Source organism: Eublepharis macularius, chromosome 5, assembly GCF_028583425.1.
Source record: "Eublepharis macularius isolate TG4126 chromosome 5, MPM_Emac_v1.0, whole genome shotgun sequence".
NCBI classification, from domain to species: domain Eukaryota; kingdom Metazoa; phylum Chordata; class Lepidosauria; order Squamata; family Eublepharidae; genus Eublepharis; species Eublepharis macularius.
This window is the reverse complement of record NC_072794.1, coordinates 66,950,146-66,971,301: the sequence shown is the minus strand read 5'-3', so window position 1 is coordinate 66,971,301 and position 21,156 is coordinate 66,950,146. Positions and strand designations below refer to the sequence as shown.

At 42.3% G+C, this 21,156-nt stretch overlaps 1 protein-coding gene across 2 annotated transcripts in view; it reads right to left on the bottom strand.

Moving 5' to 3' along the window:
* The window catches only part of USP33 (ubiquitin specific peptidase 33), a 72,353-nt gene that overhangs the window by 16,383 nt on the left and 34,814 nt on the right, over positions 1-21,156 (bottom strand). Inside the window, exons 10-18 of one of the 2 annotated variants that reach the window (XM_054980062.1) lie at positions 15,617-16,019; positions 13,244-13,384; positions 9,560-9,672; positions 8,887-9,059; positions 8,700-8,794; positions 8,218-8,251; positions 6,096-6,141; positions 529-709; positions 252-378 (exon numbers count right to left, since the gene is read on the bottom strand). In XM_054980062.1, the coding sequence (XP_054836037.1) occupies positions 252-378; positions 529-709; positions 6,096-6,141; positions 8,218-8,251; positions 8,700-8,794; positions 8,887-9,059; positions 9,560-9,672; positions 13,244-13,384; positions 15,617-16,019 (1,313 nt within the window). The remainder of the gene's footprint in view (positions 1-251; positions 379-528; positions 710-6,095; positions 6,142-8,217; positions 8,252-8,699; positions 8,795-8,886; positions 9,060-9,559; positions 9,673-13,243; positions 13,385-15,616; positions 16,020-21,156) is intronic. The other variant, XM_054980063.1, reaches the window with a different exon arrangement.

Sequence of the window (21,156 nt, the reverse complement as noted above, 5' to 3'; positions counted from 1 at the left end):
AGAACAGAGCTCCAGGGGAAATAGCATGAGATGGAAGTCGGAGGTCTGCAGCCAGAAGCGGGAATAGGTGAAAATCCCCTCCCCCCCAATAAAGCTTCCCCAGGATCCAACCCATATAAAGAAATCTTGATAGAATAAGGACTCAAGGTAAAACTTACAAAAATGAGTTTCTGCAGAGAGGAGTCCAACTGACAAATGGATATGCTACCCACAAAAAATATACCCCAATAAATATTTCCAAGCTTTCTCACCTATAGAAAAGAACATATGCTTCTGCATTTTGGACCATTGATTCAGGTACTTCTGTGACACTCTGATCATCAAATTCATACCATCGGTTATTTAAGTTGTTCCGACAATAAGCTATATAATGTCCATCTAAATTCAAGTATGACAATAAGAAATTTCAGTCTAAGAAATTTAAAATTTAAGTACATATTAATAGAAGCCCTTGATTCTATTAGCTGCATGAAATGCAGCATACAACAACTATGCGGCCTGAAAAAAAAAATTTAAACATGCACTTACTGCTGGCAGTTCCATGGTGGCAGATAACTGATAAGAGATTGTATGTCACTATTTGAGCTGGGTTGTCCTTAGCAAGAAAAGGTTGGAGATCAAGTCCTTCCAAAGGAAAGGACACATGAGTTCCAATTTTTGTTGAAAACATAAGTTCATGCCTGAATCTTTTGAGATGAATACATAATATCTGTAAAGAACAAATGACAGAATTGTTAAAAAGTTTATTAGCATCATATTTTAGTATAAAATCACCAGGCAATTTAATAGTGCCATCTATTACACAAGCATCCTGGCTACTGCCCTACTCTGCCTTCTATTTTTAAAAAAATTCTACACCAGGTAGCAATTAATTTAGGGAATCATATATAAGTTTTCCTACACAAGTATACAATATAGCAGGAAAAACCCTCATAACGAGTCATGTAAGAATTCACACAACTATTTTGCTGGGGCTTTACTCATGAAAAAAATTGATATGCGATTCAAGAATTCAACTGTGCACTTCCTGTGCCTATATTAGTAGATGTCTGCACAGAGAAACTGTAACATAACCAATTTTGTCAGAGGAAAAAAATCACTATATTTAAGATTTTTTTTTCAAATTTGCACTGATTCTTCAACCAGCTTTGCAAAAGTCCAAACAAGAAATTGCTACTTCACATTCTCAATATTCATATTCAGTTTGTTCTCTGGAGTACCAGTTATATTTCTTGTCTAATTTTTAGCTATATTATGATCAAAAGTACAATTGTGTTCATGGGCTGCAACTTGATTACCTAGAACTAGAGATGTAAAACTTCTAAAAACTGTAAAGCCAAAAATCCATACACACTCTTCTTTTTCTAGATGGGTAGCCATATTAGTCTGTCTGTAGCAATGGAAAAGAGCAAGAGACCAGTAGTACCTATAATATTAACAAAATTGGTGGTAGGGTTGGAGCTTTCGTGAGCTATAGCTCACTTCTTCAGGAATCTGTAGAAGTGAGCTGTGGCTTACGAAAGCTCATATCCTACACCAATTTTATTAGTCTTATAGGTGCTACTGGGCTCTTGCTCTTTTCCTCTTCTTTTGTTTTGTTGTTCATTTTGGAAAAACAAGACATTTTTGGGAAATATACACAGTACTTGCTATCAAACCTAAATTTATTTTACTGCTTTTACATAAAATATGTATTTTATGCCACTTCAGGGGACCCTATTAAAAATAGAGGAAAGAAGAGTTTTCCTAGATTGCTGCAAACTGGAGTTTCAAAACATTGATGAGAGGAGTCAAACTAAATTGTTAGGGTTGTACTACTGAGGATTGTGTTCAAATACATTGACTCTAGAGTAAAATGTATTAGACAGGAATGTTTATAAGGCTGAGATATGAAATGGTCGCCCTGGGAGAACTGACCCCCCCCCCAGGGTATTCGGTCCTTCATCAGTCCCGAATAGGAAGCTGGGGGGGAGGGATGGCAATCCTCGCTCGAGTTTTTTTCTTCTTCAAACCGCTCCCCACCCCTGAGATCTCTAGCATTGAATGTGTAGGCCTGGTGTGGGGTGCCGAGGAGAGTCTGGCCATCTGCTTGGTGTACCGACCGCCTAGCGCACCAGCAGATACCCTGTCGTGCCTGCTAGAGGTGGTAGCAGAGTTGGCCTTGGAGTACTCCAGAGTGATAATGTTGGGGGACTTCAACATCCATGCCGAAGATGCCTCCTCTGTGCAGGCTGTGGACCTGGTAGCTTCCATGGCAGCGCTGGGACTCTCCCAATTTGTATCGACCCCCACACACAAAGCCGGCCAAACGCTAGACTTGACCTTCAGGATGGGGCTTCATGTGGATCTAGAGGCAATAGAACCAGTGCCATGGTCAGACCCTTGGTTTTGAAGGCTCGACTGTGGATACTCCTCCCTCGCAAGGGCGGTGAGCTGATTTATGCTCGTCCGCGGAGACTTATGGATTTAATTGGATTCCAGAATGCTCTGCGGGATCCTATGCTCCACAGCGGTTCATTAAATGAGCTGGTGGAGGACAGGTAATGCCAGCTCTCCAAAGCCATCGACGAAATCACTCCCTGTCACCCTCTTTGCCCCCGTGTAAGACGGGCTCCCTCGTATACAGAGGCGCTTCGAGAGAAGAAGCGAGAGCTAAGACAGCTTCAGCAAGTGTGGCGGTGATCTCACGATGAAGAGGCAAGATCATCTTATAGGATGTTTATGAAAGCTTATGAGATGGTGGTGAAGGCTGTGAAGAAAGTTTTATACAGCCTCCATTGCATCAGCTAGCTTGCATCCAGCAAAATTGTTCAATGTGGTTTGGTCACTGGTCTCCCTCCCAGGGGGAGGCCGTCAAATTCAGAATTTGGACATTAGCTGTGAGGCTTTGGGGAGCTTTTTTGCTGATAAAATTTTGTCTCTCCGCCATGACTTGCCAGCCACAGTTAATACAGCAAAGGAACTAGAGACCCCTTGGCTGTCTTTGGGGTCAATATTTGATCAGTTCAGTCCACTCTCTGGGGAGGAGAGAGGACCCTGCAATCAGTTAGGCCCACCACGTGCCCCCTAGACCCATGCCCATAGTGGCTGGTAAAGGCCAGTGCCAATGGTCTACGGTCCTCATTGGAGGCCATTGTTAACACCGGGTACCGGGGTTTTTCTTGGGCCATTAAAGGAAGCTGTGGTGAGACTTCTCTTGAAGAAACCATCACTGGACCCTACCATCCTGGTCAATTACCACCCAGTTTCGAACCTCCCGTTTCTGGGAAAGGTGATTGAGCAGGAGGCGGTGGAACAGATACAGGGTTTCCTGAAGGATGTCTCGGCCCTAGATCCCTTTCAGTCTGGGTTCCGGCCAGGACATGGGACGGAGAAGCTGCTGGTTGCCCTCACGGACAACCTTCACAGAAATTTTGATCGAGGCGGATCAGCGCTGCTGATATTATTGGATTTGTCAGCAGCGTTCAACACAGTTGATTATGATCTTCTGACTCACCACCTCGCTGATGTGGGGATACGAGGGACTGCCTTACAGTGGCTTGTCTCTTTTTTCCACGGTTGGGGGACAGAGGGTGGCGCTTGGGGAGAAATTGTCACCTTGTCACCCATTGGTGTGCGGGGTCCCGCAGGGGGCAATACTCTCCCCTTTATTGTTTAACATCAATATGCACCCTCTTGCCCAGTTGGTGCAAAGTTTCGGGCTTGGGTGTCATCAATATGCAGATGACATTCAGCTGTATCTGATGATGGATAGCCGGCCCGACTCAGCCCCAGATGTCCTGGAACATGTGTTTGCAGCCGTGACTGATTGGTTGAAACAGAGTCGACTGAAACTGAACCCAACAAAGACAGGGAGTTCCTGTACTTGAGCCATGGGGGACTGGGTTCGACTCCGGCTCCCAGCCCTTGATGGGGCACAGCTTGTGCCAGTTCCGAGGGTCAGGAGCCTGGGTGTGATCCTGGATGTCTCCCTGAAAATGGAGGCACAGGTCACAGTGGTTGTCAGGTCTTCCTTTTTTCCACCTGCAGCAGACCAGACAACCTGTCCCCTACCTGTCTACCTGTGAATTAACTTTACTTACTTTAATGATACTGCTCATACAGCCTATTCGGCTCTGAGCAGTGCCACACCAGCATTAGAGTTAGCTGTGACTTAACTACAGTGATCCAGGCAACGGTCATCTCTAGGTTAGATTACTGTAACTCGCTGTACGCGGGCCTACACTTGAGCATGACCCGGAGATTGCAGCTGGTGCAAAATGCAGCGGTGCGCATTATCAAAGCACCAAATAGGACACATATTACACCAATACTGCGCGAGCTGCATTGGTTGCCAGTGGAGTACCGGATCAGGTTCAAGGTTCTAGTATTGACCTATAAGGCCTTGTGCGGACTGGGGCCAGCATACTTGAGAGACCGTCTCTACCTGTATATTCCCCGGAGGACCCTCCGATCAGGAGAAAAACAATTGTTATCGGTCCCTGGCCCCAAGGAGGCCCACCTCGCCTCGGCTAGAGCCAGGGCTTTCTCAGTCCTGGTTCCTATCTGGTGGAACGCTCTGTCGACTGAGACCAGGGCCCGGCAGGGTTTACTATCCGCCAGGCCTGTAAGACAGAGTTGTTCCGCCAGGTTCATGGCTGAGGTTGGACCTCCGCTGGCCGGAGAATGCAACATCTACCCCTCTCCCTGTGAAAGCTGCCCACCACAGTTTGTTTTTCAGCTGCTGTTACGTGCTGCTATATCTAGTTGTACTGCAGTATTGTTTGTTAATAGTTTATTGCTGCCTCCAGGCAAAGAGTGCTGCTATTTTTATATGATATTTTAATATGGAACGTTTAAAAATGATTTTAAGGTTGTTATCCACCCTGAGCCCACTTGTGGGGAGGGCGGAATACAAATATGACATAAATAAATAAATAAATAAATAAATAAATAAATAAATAAATAAAATCTGGGGTATAAAGGCAGCATTAAAATGTCTGAAATAATAATTAATAATGTATAACAGCATACAGAAGTCCTGCACAGATAGCATATTTAAGAGTACAAATGCCATAGTCTTCTGCAAACGAAATTGCAAATATGCCCAATATTTAATAGAGAGCAGCAAACTTCTGTGCCCTAGAGTATTTAAGTTGCCATCTAAGAAGTGGGAAAAAATAGAAATTAGAAAATAAATTTTATAGTAAACTAAAGAACGTATTATTTGGACAGAAACAGTCTTAAGATTTTTTCACTCAGTGTTCCTCAGGAGTTCCCTGAAATAATATCTTCTAGAAAAAAACTTTTTCCAAACCTTTCAACTCTATCCAAATATTTTATATAATTGCTATACTTAAGAATACTGTTAGTTGTTCAATGGCTGCAATGTCAAATAATTTGCATGGGTGACAGTAACAGACATCGGATTATCATGAATAGAGCATCAGTATCATTTGACATTACCATAAAATTCTACTACCCAATCAAGACGATTCACATATTTAACTGAGAATCATCAAGTTAAAGCATCAAGCTGTATGCAAACATGAGTTCTAATGAGTCTTGACTATATAATCGTAAAAACAGAAATGAACACAACATTGCAGCCATAACACTGCAGGAAAAGAACTTCTAATCATATTAAGTTTATATCTCATTTTACTGATTGTGAGCAAATGTGACTGGATAAATGTGTGTTTTGGAAATGCTACTATACATTAATCTCATCATCTGAATCACGATTACCTGCATGTTAATCAGCATTACCACCTACCATCAATATCCAGAAATAATGTGAACTGCAAGACACAATGATCATTAACACTTCAAATTCATTTTTGGCCCTGTGTTTCTCCCAGGCCTGTGCATGCCTGTTAGAGCCACTGTGGCATACCAATTGAAGTGCTGGGACTTGGGAAATCCAGGTTCAAATCCCCAATCTCAGCGAAAAGCACCAGGTGACCTTGGGCCAGTCACTATCTAACAGCCTAAAGTCTACCTCACAGGGTGTTTATGAGGCTAAAATGCAGGAGGGGATAGACTCATGTATACTGTGCCTTTAGCTCCTTAGAAAAATGGCAGGATAAAAATGTACCAAATAAAAATTAGAATACCTCAGGAAAGTTTTGAACTTTGCAGAACTTTACTCCATTTCTTAACCTAAAGTAAAACAAACATTTTAGTACTAAACAATAATGTAACCAAATATTGTTTTAAAAGTGAATTTTTGAAGTCTTATATTGTATGCAGACAGGGTTATCGTGGCATTGTAAAGACTAACAGATGTATCAAAGCATACGCTTTTGTGGCCTACTGCCTACTTTATCAGATACATGAAAAAGATTCTCACTCAGTTACCAGAAATACATATTCAGAGCAAACAAATAAAGTATGAACTGTGAGTTAAAAGGCCAAGATATGCAATAGAAACCAGATCCCATCACTCCAGTGAGCTAAGGACGGTGCATTCCATTGGTGTAAAGTATGCTCCATCGGTACAAGGAGCCTTTCGTCAATGTGCCTTGCACAGGTGAAATAGCAAGGCACAACCCACAGTTTGTAACATTTCTATATAAATACCAAAAGCAGACAAGATGAATATAGTGAGAGAAAAACTGAAAATCTTTTCATGCATCTGGTGAAGTGGACTATAGCCCACCGATGTGTCACTGAATGCTTCAATAAGCATGTTCACCTTTAAACTACCACAAGACTCCTCTCTTTTTTGCTGCCATAGATTTTATGTGGCTACACCATAGTAAGAACATGTTACAAATATTTTGGAAACGCAGACTATGAATTAGAGCTACAGTCATCACAAGGTCAAGAAGACTCACTTCTCTCAACACTAAAATGTACAGATAATGTATAAAACATTTTATTGTACAGAAAAAGCAGTTTGTGTGTGCATATAAATACATATAAAGGGTAGTATGGGCCTTTCATCTGTGAACTTGTGGGGGACAGATATCCAACAAAACGCTGAGAACAGCTGACATACTGTGACTTTTCTGTGTGCCCTCAAAATGAACTTTCCGTAATGAACAATAAGATGGCAGGATTCAGTTTCATTCCAGAAAACAAGCTGGTTGGTACTATGCTTGAAAAGGTTTGTGTTTGGTGATGAGAACATAATACATTCCATATCTACTGGTTTAATGTATAAGTGTTGAATCCTTGAGTAAGCAGAAAGCAGGGGGTACACACAAATTTTAGGTGTTGCTCCCAGCTACAGTTACCATGCTTTATTACACACCATTCCAGAAGATCCCTGAACCTCCGCATCAGCTGCAGAGAAGGGTATGAGGCACTGCAGCAGGAAAGCCCTATGGTATATGTGGAACTCTGGCAATAGTTCTTTGGTCCATATTAATTAACATGAGAAAAAATGAAGTTTTTAATTATGGTGAAAATCCCAAGAGCTCTGCTGACATTTACTTTCAGTGGCATACCTTTCCCCTGTCTTGGGTCTGTCATCACACTGTTTTATGAACAGATTTTCAGAGGAAAGGAGCACTGTGGGGGAAGAAGAGTCCAGAACTGTCACCAGAAAACAGCCGTATGCGGCTTTGGATCTCACTTACACAATCGTCTGCAATATACAGCAAGCATATGCTTAGCAGGAGATATACAACTAATACGAGAGTATAAACTCCTAAAGTGATTCAGCAACCTATATACACATTTTTGCCTACTATTAAGTGTCAATATTTCAAGAGGCCATGCCCTGCACATCTTGCCTAGAATAGACTGTAGCACTCATATGGGAAAGGCAAATCCAAACCATAAATGTATAAAAACTACAATCACTGCAGCCAGCTGTAGGGATTACACTGAATTGGATGCTGCTTGTATGGCTGGCACACTTTTGCTATACAAGCTACTGTTTGGTAACCATTCCCAGTCCTCTTGCAAAGCACTACCACCACTGCATGTGCAAGAGCAAGCTACATGCACTATTCATATGTGATTCTCAGATGTTTACCAGGCATTAATTTCTACCTACATTAAGTAAGGAGTAAATTTCAAACCTAAAGTAACATTTCAATTTCAACAGGAGCCAGTGAGTTACTGTAGTTTTCTTTGAAATAAATGAGTTTAGGACTGGATCCTTTTAAAATTAAGGTATTTTTGGAAGGTATAATGAACAAAAATCCACAAAAATAAATACTGCTTTCTAAATCAGTAATTACTATTATTGTGCTTTGATCTAAGAATTGAGAGTAAATCACTTACTTTTTACACTTTTCACAACTGTACATATTGTCACCTGCAGACATAAGGAAGGAAGCACAACATTTATTAAAAATCATAACCCTTCAACAATGTACACTAAAGCAATCTGATTTTGTAAGACCAGAGAAAGTTACAGTATTTTATCATTAAGAGATCATTTAGTAAGTTATTAACAAATTCCTTATATCATTTCCCTGACAAGTTACACTTCTCACTCAGTTAAGCAATTTTTGTCATACATTGGAGCCTGGCTCTCCAATTGATTGTATGGAGTACTGACAGGTCAAAGAAAAAAAATTCTCCATTGATTTTCTGAAACTTTGTCCATTAAGATATCAACAATGACAGCTTAAAAAGAAAACTGTGAAATGTTTCTAATCTCTTTAAAATCTGTAAATAGGTGCAGAAAGAAACAGAAGTATGATAGACATAACACGGAACTTAACACTTTTAATGAGACAGCATTAGAAATAATCTCTTACCTTTTAGTTCATCTCTGGCAAAAAAGGCAGCAAGACAGTCTTGTAAGGTTACTGTTGGACCCCAAAACCAGCTAGGAACACATGAGACAACAAACCTGAAATATCATTAATAGAAAAAACAGCAAATGTCCTGCTAGTACAGCAGAAACATCTATTTAAGAAATCTAAGCACTGGAAAGAAACCAACCTTTTGAAATATTCCACAAAAAATGCTATCCATCCTTGAGGAGCATATGCTTCACCACAAGACCCAGCTTTGACAAGAGAGGTCTGATGACTTGCAGAATGCAGCTTAGCAAGATCTTCCTTACCTGGAATAGGTAATGACAAGTCCTGGAAAGTCTCCAGGGTAACAGACACCTATTGCATAAAAGGGGGTGGGGGTGGAAATCAGGTCAACAATACTTTGAATTCATCTCAATTTTCCTCCAGTAGATCAGTTCTTGCCTTCTAATTCCCCCAGTTGCTGTAACCCCAAAAACCTGATGAGAGAGCGCAAAGCGGGGGGGGGGGGGGGGTCATAAGATCCTCATTGATAAGAGCTACAGGGATCGGGGGTGAAGTGAGAAGGGAAATCAGATGAGATCATCCCTCCACAATTCTTCCATCAGGGGAAGGATGGCTGGACATAATCCCAGTATTCTATTCTAGCATTACCCTGGATTCTTAAATATACCACATTGGTAGCTAATTACAGTCTTTACCCAAAGTTTTTGTAGATAGCCAAGGAATTCATTACATGTCACAAGAAGTGATGTAAAAGCAATGAATAAAAACATTAATATATCTTTTCCACACAAAATGTGAGAAGTTTTGCACGGAGAGGTTCATGGACTGCAGCATTTCTTCCCTATACTTACCCGGTCACATGTCAGACACTGCACTGAACTTATGATAGTCCCATCAAATATGTCAGAGATAACACTCCTGTACTTTTTGTGTTTCTTCTTTTTTGGAGAAGATACAGGTGGAACTAAAAGAGAAGGTCAGAAAGGGCACAATATGTAGTGACATTTGATTCTGCTTCCCACTGTTTCTTTGGACATGGATACCATCTTATGAACCTAGTCAAATGAAGATGCTTGTCAGAGGCCTGGCTCTGTGTGCTCCCTACATTCAGAAGTGACATGTCTACCTGTGGGGTCTCATTTGTAGAATTCTCTGCTAACATTCGACTACTGCTTACTTGGATGGCTTTTAGGTACCAGGTAAAAACTGCTGATTACCAAGGAATTCAGTGGCATAAGTGGTTGGGTTGTAAATCAGCACTCTGGTGGTTTGAATCCCACTACTGCTACAAGCTCAGCAGGTGGCCTTGAGTAAGCCACTCCTCTCAGCCTCAGCTCCCCAGCTGTATTGACTTTGTTCACCACTCTGAGTGGAGCACTAATCTGTCTAGAAGAGTGGTATGTAGACAGTTATTTAAGGCGACATTCCTTTCTGATGCTGTTCTCAATATAGTGAGGGTTTGTGTTTGCCTTATGCCAGTTATGTTACGTTCCTATTGTCACATCTGCTGCCACTAATGACACTTAAAAGCATGTTATGTATTTTAAATATATTCTCCTCGCCTCTACTAAATACGGAGAAAATTAATTTTAAGAGCAAGAACTAACTTGCATCAATTGTGCAGCATGATCTTTAGCACAGACAGGATCAACAGTTAAGAGTCTACTGTGCTTTAAAACATTGTTTACTGAAATGGAGCCAAACAGAGGGTTCCACTGCACAGGGTCTTCCTTCAGATGCAGAATATACACGTGATCACTGCAATTCACTCCATGGGATCTTTACATCATATTTGTCCCCACCTCCCTTGTCAACAACAGTGGGGTCAGTGCAAGTAGTGTCTCCTCCTCCAAAATAATCAAAAAGTCAAACATGTGCCTGACATCACTGCTTAACATTTTCTGACACACACATGCAAATATAGACTCTGTTTAGCTATAGTAGTCAGGACTGTTGTGCAGCAAATCAATCCTGCTAGATGGGCTAAATGTGGGATATGAAGCATGGACAACCCCTGGTGCTTCTACAGGGTCCAGGTTGGTACACAGTGTATTTCTTTTGCTAACATTTAAATATTTAAAATGCTTATTTAAATTGGAAAATTTTCTGATTCAAATTTTTCCAGAAAACTCACAGCACTGAATGTAAGCAATAGCTTTCTACAGGGAATGAATTACTCATTTCTGTGCCAGAATGCTGCATATATGGGTCTCTATCCTCCCATTTCTGGTACATGTACACCTTCTCCAGGGCAACCCCTGTGTTGAACAGGGTTGTGCTATGGAGACTTTACATGTGCATTTATCCTTGCTACCATGTGGCAAAGGGGAGGAAGATAGCTGCTAGTTTGAGGCATGGAGAAAGAGAAGAGGGAAGAATAGAACCAGGGAATAGACAAACATTTCCTACATAGTAAGTTGCAATGCTGCCCTAGAACACACATGAACAAAAATTTTCTCAGGTCTCAAGCTCCAGGAATATATGAACACAACATGGGAAACTAAGTGATACTTAAAAAAAAAAAAGATGACAAAGTAGTAGAAGAATCTGAGAAAGAATGTTTATGTGTGAGTAAGAAAAATGGTAGTGACAGATTAGTATGTTCTTAGAAAACGATATAATACAAAGACAAATCTGCCAAAATGATGTAATTCCCCAATGTCATGCTGTGAATAAACAGAAGCTTCAGTGCTAATGTTTGGTCCCCAGATATTTGTATGTGCACTCTTCTTCTTCTTTTTTGTTATTGTTGTAGCTGTTGTTGAATGAAATAAAGCATCAGCAACACACAAAAGCACCACAATGTTAACATCAAGGGTCCATGAACAAAACAACTCTTGATACTCAGGAACTCAACGAATGTCAAAATATTTTCCACTGATATTTCCTTCCAATTTCACATTAATGATAAAATATATTTTTCTCAAGATGCAAAGAAAGGATTTACTGAGAAGGGCCTAAGAAGACTTAAAACAAAAGGGAGCCTACTTCAAGCATGTGTAGAGTGTTGGAAGACTGTGGCACCGCTAATGTTTCACATTTAGAAGGTTCTAATTGAGGTATCTATGCACACTTGAAATCCCAACTGTGTGATTCAGACGACAATGAATTAGAATCTACCATGACTGAAAGGTGCTGGATTAGTCTGCAGTCTGTGGGATCAGAAGCATTCTGCATATGAACACCCACAGTATTTCCTGGGTTAGAAATTCATGGCTTCCTGGATCCCATGGAGAATTTGTGCAAACATAACAGTGGGTGACTTTTGCTGACTCCTCCTCTTCATGCAGACCTCCAATACCTTGCATGCTATTCTTTCTACTAAGGAGTAGCACTACAAGACAGCAGCAGAGGTGCTCCACAAACGGAAATCTCTCCCTCCTGCTGAAATCACCTGTGGGATCCAAGCATCAGACTGTATACAGCTACTCAGGCAGGGAGAGTGCCCTACTTCCAATCTCAAAACGTACAGATTCTAGGGATGAGCATCCTATGACTTCAAGTTCTACAAATTCTTCACTGAATAGTAGTTCTGCACAGCTGAACTACTCCTGAAAACTGACAATTTTAGAAAGTAGTCATTTATATTTAGCCAAATTACTGCAATTTGTTCTTTATTTGATTTGGTTTTTTCCTGTCTGGAGCAAGACTCCTCTTCTTCCTCTAAACAGAGTGAGACTCCTCACTTAGTAGAAAGGTGTGGTAGGACTCAATTAGAATGTACAAAAAGCCTTAGAATCATTTCCTTATTTGAAAATTCTCCCATAATGCAACAGGACAAAGATTTTCCACCATTTCTTTAATGTATTCCCATGTTAAAATTCACATTTGTGGAAAAATTTAGCAGTCACCTCACCAGTACTGGAGAGAGAGACAAATCCTATGAAGGGAAAGCAAGGATCTGCCTTGTAATTTACAGCGGAAGACTGGCCTGAAATTTATTATAATAATTATCACTTAAGATCAGTTCGCATATTTTTCAGGGTTGTAACAGTGTAACACATGTACACATCAGCAAAAATGCAAAGTGGATTCTCCCATAGTCTTTAGAAAGTAGCCCTTGAGAATCTGATTCTTAATATTTCTTTTAAATCCTAAGTGACAGAGCTTTGTACCCCTTTGGGAGACAGAGCTCTCTGTTGCTTTAGCTTAACTATAATACCGAGAAGCTTTACTTAAATAAACCACAACAAAATACTGCATCCATAAAGACAAACAAGACAAAATCCAATCTTGAATTAAGAGTTTAAGATACTCTCTGTATCCTTGAGTATCCTGTAGTGCTGGACCGTCCCCCCTCCAGTATCAGATGTGAAGATGATACACAATTGACATACATGTATTCTGAGGAAGCAGAGGCTGAAGATCTATTTGGTTCCACACACTATGATTGCTCAGCTACTGTTCATTAGGCTTCTTGCTATGCCAATATGAAAAGGCAGAGTGGGAAATAGACATACTAAACGTATTTTTAAAAATCAAATATTAGAAACATGCAGAACGATCAGCAAGGAGACAGTAAAATTAGGTAATACCTTTTTTGTGTGAAGATACCAGCCCAGCCCAGAAAGAACCTGATTTGGGAGGGCTGGATGATAAACGTGCATTCCCCACATCTTTGGAAGGCAAACTTTGTGGCAAAGATGCATCATTCATATGGACATCATTGATGTAGTCTGCAAAGCATGCATATATACACATACACACATTAATATCACCTTCACAAACAGCATAATAGCTTATAATTTAGACAAATCAGACTACTATGAATGAGAATAAAGGACTCCAAAATTTCAGTAATACCTGTCAAAATAGAAATAGCCCAATAAATTTTGAATTGAGTTTTACTGGTGGTGCAATAAAGATTTAGCATCCCCAGAGAAGTACTGGGATAAACAAAGGATAAAATGGAAGATCAAAGATGGATGATGAAACAGTGTAAGACAGATTGCCTATGATGCAGTAACAACACAACAATAGTAAAATGGTTAAAACGGAAAATGGGACAGGGAGCTGAGAGAGAAAATAAAGCTATAGAAAGGTGGATTGTTGATTTTGCTACTTCAAAACAATCCAATATAACTCTGTCTGTGTTCAGACAGAAACTAACAATACTTAAAGGAGTGTCTGCACTTCAATCACCTGAAAACCACATACCGTATATATAAAAAGACATCATAGTTTCAAAAATGATGTTTGTGAGACTTAGTATTAAAGCATTACGTGTATATGTCTATACTGATGTACGGAGCATTCCCTACGGTGGCTTCTGCCCCATCTAGTCCCCAACCTGCCAGTGAAAACTGTCCATTTCTCTAAAATGAACACACACAAAAGTTTTAAATGCATTACAAAAAGAAACTGACTGGGTCTTACATTTAAACAATGACTGTCATACAGAAATTAGATAAAACAAATGCAAGACATCAATTCACACACCAGAAGTGCTGGAAGCAGGGCTCATTTCGAGGGAGTATGCACAGGAACACAGTTCTGGCAGTTCCCCAAAGAGGTCACGTCAGGTGGCCCCACCCACCTAACCCTCGGCCATTTGGGGCCCTTTTTGGCCTGGACTGGAGCCGAAATGGCCCGGATCAGGCCTCTGATAGGTGGTAGATCACTCTTCTGCTCATCAGCGGCCCGATCCTGACCATTTTGGGCCCCTTTTCAGCCCCTTTTTGCCATTTTGGGTCCAATTTTGGCCCTGAATGGCCAGGATTGGGTCCAAAACAGCCAGAATTGGTGATGTCAGGGGGTGTGGCATATGTAAATCAGCTATACTAATGACACACTTCCGGTGGTGGCAAGAGGCGTGGCATATGCTAATAAGTTATGCTACTGAGTTCCTCCAGCTCTTTTCCTACAGAATGACCCCTGGCTGGAAGTGACCTGTCCCAAACAAAGTGGGCATCTACTGCCCTGTAAGACAGAGAAAGAAAGAGAGGCAGTACAACTTATGTTTGTTTCTAGGACACCTAGGCTGGAAGTGACCTGTCCCAAACAAAGTGGGCATCTACTGCCCTGTAAGACAGAGAAAGAAAGAGAGGCAGTACAACTTATGTTTGTTTCTAGGACTTTGCATTTTTTGCCCATTTTACACCCACCATATTAAGAATAACTACCTAGTTTATAAGAATCATTTTTGACATTGGTAAATTATGGGTGTGGGTTTTTTTCCAACTTGCTTCTTATCCAAATCTTTACAGAGTGCAACAGGCACTCATGGCTTTCACATAAATTGATGCAGTCGTCATGATCTTCTATGAGACAGAGCCTCATTAACCTTACTTCCTTGTTGGAGATAGGTATCATCTCTCCCACAATTTGCAATCACAGCTCTGTACTTGTCGCACTATATGTGCCTTCCCTATTTTTATTTTACTTTTTAATAATTTCTTATTATTGCTGACCCTCAGGACCTGATCTTTTATCAAAATAAATTTTGACTGATAATGAACAACTAGGTAAACAAAATAAATGCTCCTTCTGTCATTGGTATTCCAAACTGAACAACAAATAAAAGAACAGTGGTGTAGAGGTTAGCATGGCAAACTAGATCTGGGAGACCCAGGTTCCAATCCTCACTCTGCCATGGAAACCTGCTGAGTGACCTTGGGCCAGTCACACACTCTTAGCCTAACCTACCAAACAGGGGTGTTATGAGGATAAAATGGAGGTGAGGAGAATGATGTAAGCCGCTTTGGGTCCACATTTGGGAGAAAGGTGGGGCATAAATGAAATTAAACTTAAAAAATAAAACATTCCATCACAACATTCACAACTGGGACTTGTTACACCATTACACAACAGTAACGTAAAATAGAATCTTAAAATTGAAGAAGTTTCAGGAAACCCAAGTTTAAGCCATTTTATGTGCATTTTTCTATCATATCCAGACATATAATCACCTGAATATTTGCTGTGAATCTGCACTTTGACTGTTTCTTGGTTATTCAAAAATTCAGTTGTTTCAAAGAAACCATTAATATCTTTTTCTCTGTCTTCCATAGAACTTGCTCTGTTCATGCTTGTACACAAGGACTTCTCTTGCTGGTAATCTTTACACATGTTTTCATCATCTTGAATCAGCATAGCATCTTCTGCATAGTCCTCTGCAACAGGTTTTGACCAAACCTCATTTCCCCCCTTATCAGCGTTACTACATGACTGAAAATCTACATCTGACTGGCTCTTGTCTTCTTCCATGCTCTCTTCTGCATTTTCTAGGTTAGTATCCTCTGCTTCCATTACAGGTTCCTTTAGCTCTTCATGGAGCAAATCCATTAAGCAACGCAAAAATTCCTGTGCATCCTGAAATTTAAAAAATATATAGCTCTTTATTCAGATGAAGGCTTTTATTACTTATTTTAGAAATTTCTATCCTGCAGTATCTCAACCAAGAACTGGCTCATGAGGTAGGAAAAAAAGGAAAAGATTCACAATGCAAAACCCTAACATCCACAGCTCTGGATCAAGGATTAATATTTACCCCAGCTATGTGTTTTTGTGAAATAAATGTTATTCTTGTCATTTTTTAAAAAGAGAAGCCATTTTGTGCCTGTCAATTTATCTCAAATTATCAGTCCGGGTTCACTAACCCAAATCCTAACTCCTTAAGCTTTTTTTTGAGTTTCTCTTTTTGAGTTTCTGTTGGGAACTCCAGCACAGTGAGATAGGAGGGAAACTATATTTGTGATGGAGGTGAAATTCCTGAAGGGTGGTGTCTAGCCCTCAGGAAAGCTATCGTATCACCCTCTTGCAATCTGAAGCAGCACATCTTAGGCTATAATTGCAAGCCTGCAGTTAAAAGCTACCTATGGTCAGAAGTGCTTGCCTTACAAGCAGGAAGTGCTTCTCTAGACCAATCCTCAAACCACCTCTACTGCTGTAATGCTATGTAGTTGTTGCTGTTTCTAAAACACCATGGCGACAAGAAAACTTGGAGAGAGAGGGGCTTTAGGAGACAACTGCCTTGTCTCTTAAGTGTTTATCATTGGTCTTCAGTGCAGTCCCACATTGGAACTGGGCATGCGCAGGGCCAGCCATTGGAAAGATTTTCAAGATCTCAAACGCTAGAGGGTGCTCCGCCCCGGCAACATGCCAGCGCAGAGCGTTCCCGCCTAAGTCAGTGTTGCTGGGCGGAGCTACCCTTCTTCCCTCAGTTCCTTTCTTGCCGCTGTTAGGAAAGGTTCTTCTCTTTCTCTCTCGCTTTCTCCATTTTTCTCTATATCTACTTTTGCAAAATGTCTATGTCATCTCAGAAAGCTTTGTTTAAAAATTGTTCGCGCTGTGACATGAAGATGCCAAACTCCGACGAACACGATCTTTGCTTACTGTGTTTGGGTGAGGGCCATAATGTGGGGGCTTGCCAACACTGTAAGCGTTTCACCCCCAAGGCCAGAAATGACCGTGCCGCACGTCTTAGGGCAGCTCTATGGGAAATGTCTCTGGTGGGATCCGACAGGGCAGCTGCTCCCAATCAAGCTGAGCAGGACCCAAAGGTGCAATCTGAGCATACCTCCTCAAAGCCAAAGGTGACTTCGCCAGATCCGACTCTGAACCCACAACCAGTTCCAGCTATTGGTCCAACTCCGGGCCCAGCATCTGACTCTGGGGCTCCACCCAAGAGCACCAAGGAGAAATCAGGCTCGAAGAAACATCGTTCCCCACTTGTGGGTGATCAATCCATATCAGAACCTCCACCTAAAAAGTGAAAGCATCTCAAGAAGTCGAGTTCGACGTCTTCGCATTGCCATCATCGCTCCTCATCTTCGGTTCTGTCACAGACCACAGAGGAAGAGTTCCTCCAACGACTCCTTCACCTCCGCCTACTCCCCTCTTTCAGAGGGATGATGAGGGACCAGTCGAATGGCTGATTTCCAACAAGCCCTCTCACCAGATCCAAGCACAGTGTCATTGTTGGTTCCGAGTGCGATTCCAGCAGAACTGGCTACTTCTTCTTCTACAACATGGAATGTGCCACCAGTGATGCAGAGCTCGCCATAGTCACATGCCTTACACGCTCAACAGGTTCCGAATTGGAAGGACTTCTTGGCCTGGCTTCAGTCTGCACCCCTCCTCCCTCCGGTTCTGACACCAGTTCCACCACTGGTTTCGATTCCCAGTCCGATGGGAACCCAACCACCTACATCGACCCAGTTACGTCCTGGCCCAACTACTTCATCTCTGGACTCGCATGAGGTTCATGGACGTTCCCCTGGTTTCTCAGAAGGCTCCGATGAGGGTGATGACACAGCATCTCACCGTTCGAAACTGCTTTCGGATCCAGCTCCGTATCCGTCCCCAAAGGAAGCTGTAGGAGACAGTTCATCAGTCTTGCCTACTGAGGACTCCCGACTATTTGCTGAGCAGATGCTCCGGATGGCTCAAGCCCTGGATCTGGATGTTTCAGCTGCCACGCCAAAGCCGATGAGCAAAGTTCTACAAGCCCTCTACTTGACCTCCCTGGGCTCGGTAGCTTTTCCTCCGGTGGAGGACCTGCTTGACATCGCGCATGATGTCTAGGAGAAGCTCATATCATCACCTGCGACATCCCGTAACATAGAATATACTTACAAGCTACAACAAAAGGATTGTGCATGCTTTTTTACACACTCGCGTCCGTCCTTGCCTGTTACTGAGGAGGTCCAGTCAGGTCATCACTACAGATCTCATTCCTCACCTGTTGACAAGGAAGGATGTAAACTGGATGCATTGGGGTGCAAGGTGTACTCTTCAGCAGTCCTTGAATTCCGTATAACTAACTACCAAGCTATCATGGGGTTGTACAATTTGTTTTTGTGGGTGCGGTTATCGAACTACACCAATGACCTCCCAGAAAAACACAGGGCCCTCATTAGAGCTCTCCAAGGTGAAGCCTCTAGGCTGGCTAAACAACAGATGGCGGCGGGACAACATGCAGCTAATTGTTCAGCCAGAACCATGGCCTCGGCAATAGTCCTCCATCGGCACTCATGGTTGCACTCCACAGCACTTCCTCAGGAAAAGCGCAATAAAATTGAGGATTTCCCTTTTGAGGGCTCATCGTTGTTCTCTGAACACACGGATGAGTCACTGCAACAAATAAAGAAAAACCACCAAACTGCTTGTTCATTGGGAGTTATCGCCCCACAACAACATCAACAGCACAAACAATATGCTGGAAAACAATGTTATCAGAACCATCAGCCTTACCTGAACCGTATGAGGTATACTTACCATCCATATCAACCTTACCAACAACTATCTTATTCCAGTTATTCCCACACTGGATCAAGGAGATCGAACAAGCCCAGGCAAAACCAACCTGCCTCGCCAAAGTCGAGGCAAGGACTAAAGCTCCTTTCCTGACTATCCGTTCAACAACCGCAGGCCCCTGTATTCAGGGATCAGTTATTGCTGTTTGCTCACCATTGGGCTGCAATTTTCCAGTTATTCCCACAATGGATCAAGGAGATTGAACAAGCCCAGGCAAAACCAACCTGCCTCGCCAAAGTCGAGGCAAGGACTAAAGCTCCTTTTCTGACTATCCATTTAACAACCGCAGGCCCCTGTATTCAGGGATCAGCTATTGCTGTTTGCTCACCATTGGGCTGCAATTTTGTCAGACTCTTGGGTCCTACAAGTTATCTGTTGCAGCTACCATTTACGTTTTAAAGAGTTACCCCAGTTGTCTTTGCCTAGCAATGTTTCCAGGTGCCCAGTTCAGACCCTCTATCCTGTTGTGGAGGAGCTCCTTTCTAAGGGTTTAATCCAAATACTCTTGTCAGAGGACTCCTGTTGGGGCTTTTTCTCCAGATATTTTCTTGTTGAAAAGAAAAATGGGGGTTTGGGGCCCATTTTGGACCTCTGTCAGTTGAATATGTTCATTAAAACAGAAAAGTTTAGAACGTTTATCCTGTCCAGTGTCTTGCAATACTTCACCTGGTAGCTGGTTTGCTGTTGTTTATCTAAAGGATGCATAATTTCACATCGCCATACAACCTGATCATAGGAAATACCTTAGGTTCTACTTTCAGGACAAAATTTTCCAGTACTCGGTCCTCCCATTTGACCTATCTTCTGCTCCACGTGTATTCACAAAATGCATGGCAGTGGTTATAACACACTTAAGATCTCACGGATCCTCGATCCACTCTTATTTGGATGACTGGTTATTAGTCGCCCAATCACATGACCTTCTCCTGGGACACGTTGATATTACCATACAGACCATGTTCAACCTCGGCTTGGTTGTCAATTGGAAGAAATCTTCCTTAGTTCCCAGTCAAACTATTCAATTTATTAGGGCCAAACTAGATGCCATAGTGGGGAAATCCTTTCTACCCTTGGACAGGAACAGGGCTATCCAGAGTATGGATAGCTGTAGGAGCAAACGTTTCCAGCCCGCTATAGTTATCCAACAGCTCCTTGGACTTATGGCTTCTACAACCAGTGTAGTACCTTTTGCTCACCTCCATATGAGGCCGCTCCAGAATTGGTTCTTGAGACATTTTGATCCTCTTACAGAACCACAATGGAAAAGGCTCTATATCCCCAGGATTATAGTCAAATCCCCAGGATTATAGTCCATAAATGGACATGTTTCTCTAGATGGGTGGCCAGGACACCCTTCTCCCCATATTCCTGCCCATTAGCAATCATATTTGAGCACCTCCTCTCCTTACTGAAGGAGGGAATGGCTGCCTCCTCTATTAAGGTGCACCTTGTGTCAGGTCCAGTATATATCTAAACTGTACTGACTCCATTTTCTAATGCTTCTAGTGTTTAAGTGCTTTCTCCCCAGGTGCACCAGTTCCCAGGCAGCATTCCCACCAGAGGAGATTGTTGTGTCTAACACCGTTCCACCAAGCGTTGGCCTTGAAGGAGAGCAGCTTCCCAGGACTGAAAGATGTTGTTTTGAGAACTGTGGGGGGAGGCTGTTCCAGATGGGTATTGTTACTCTGTATCCTATGCTTGCTCTTCATTGGTAACAATGATCATGTACCATCCTGAGTCTCCTATTCAGGACAGTGGACTATAATGGACCTTTTCTGCAATAAAACTTCCTTTGCCAGACACTGGACTTATTCTTGCTTCTAAAGGGAACCTTGCAGAGAGTGCCTTATCTAGCCACAGTCTGACATTTTGTTACCAATCATGCCTGAGTCGGGCCCAGCGGAATCCAAGGTAGTCCCGGACAGGGATCCTTTGTTTGATCCGTATGCGTCCCCCGACAGTCAAACAGTGCAACCCCAAGAATCGCAGGTGCCAGCCGGGGCTGGTGCTTCGACGCCTACACCGCCTCTCATCGACCTCAGCAGTGAGGGGACAAGGCCGAGGGCTACAGCTCTTCCCTTGCTCTCGCTACCCACCCCGTCGGAGTGGGGAGCCCGACCCCGAGAAACACGGGAGCGCCGGGCCGGAGGGCTACATCCAAGAGTTTCGATGGACGGGCGCCGAAGCCTAG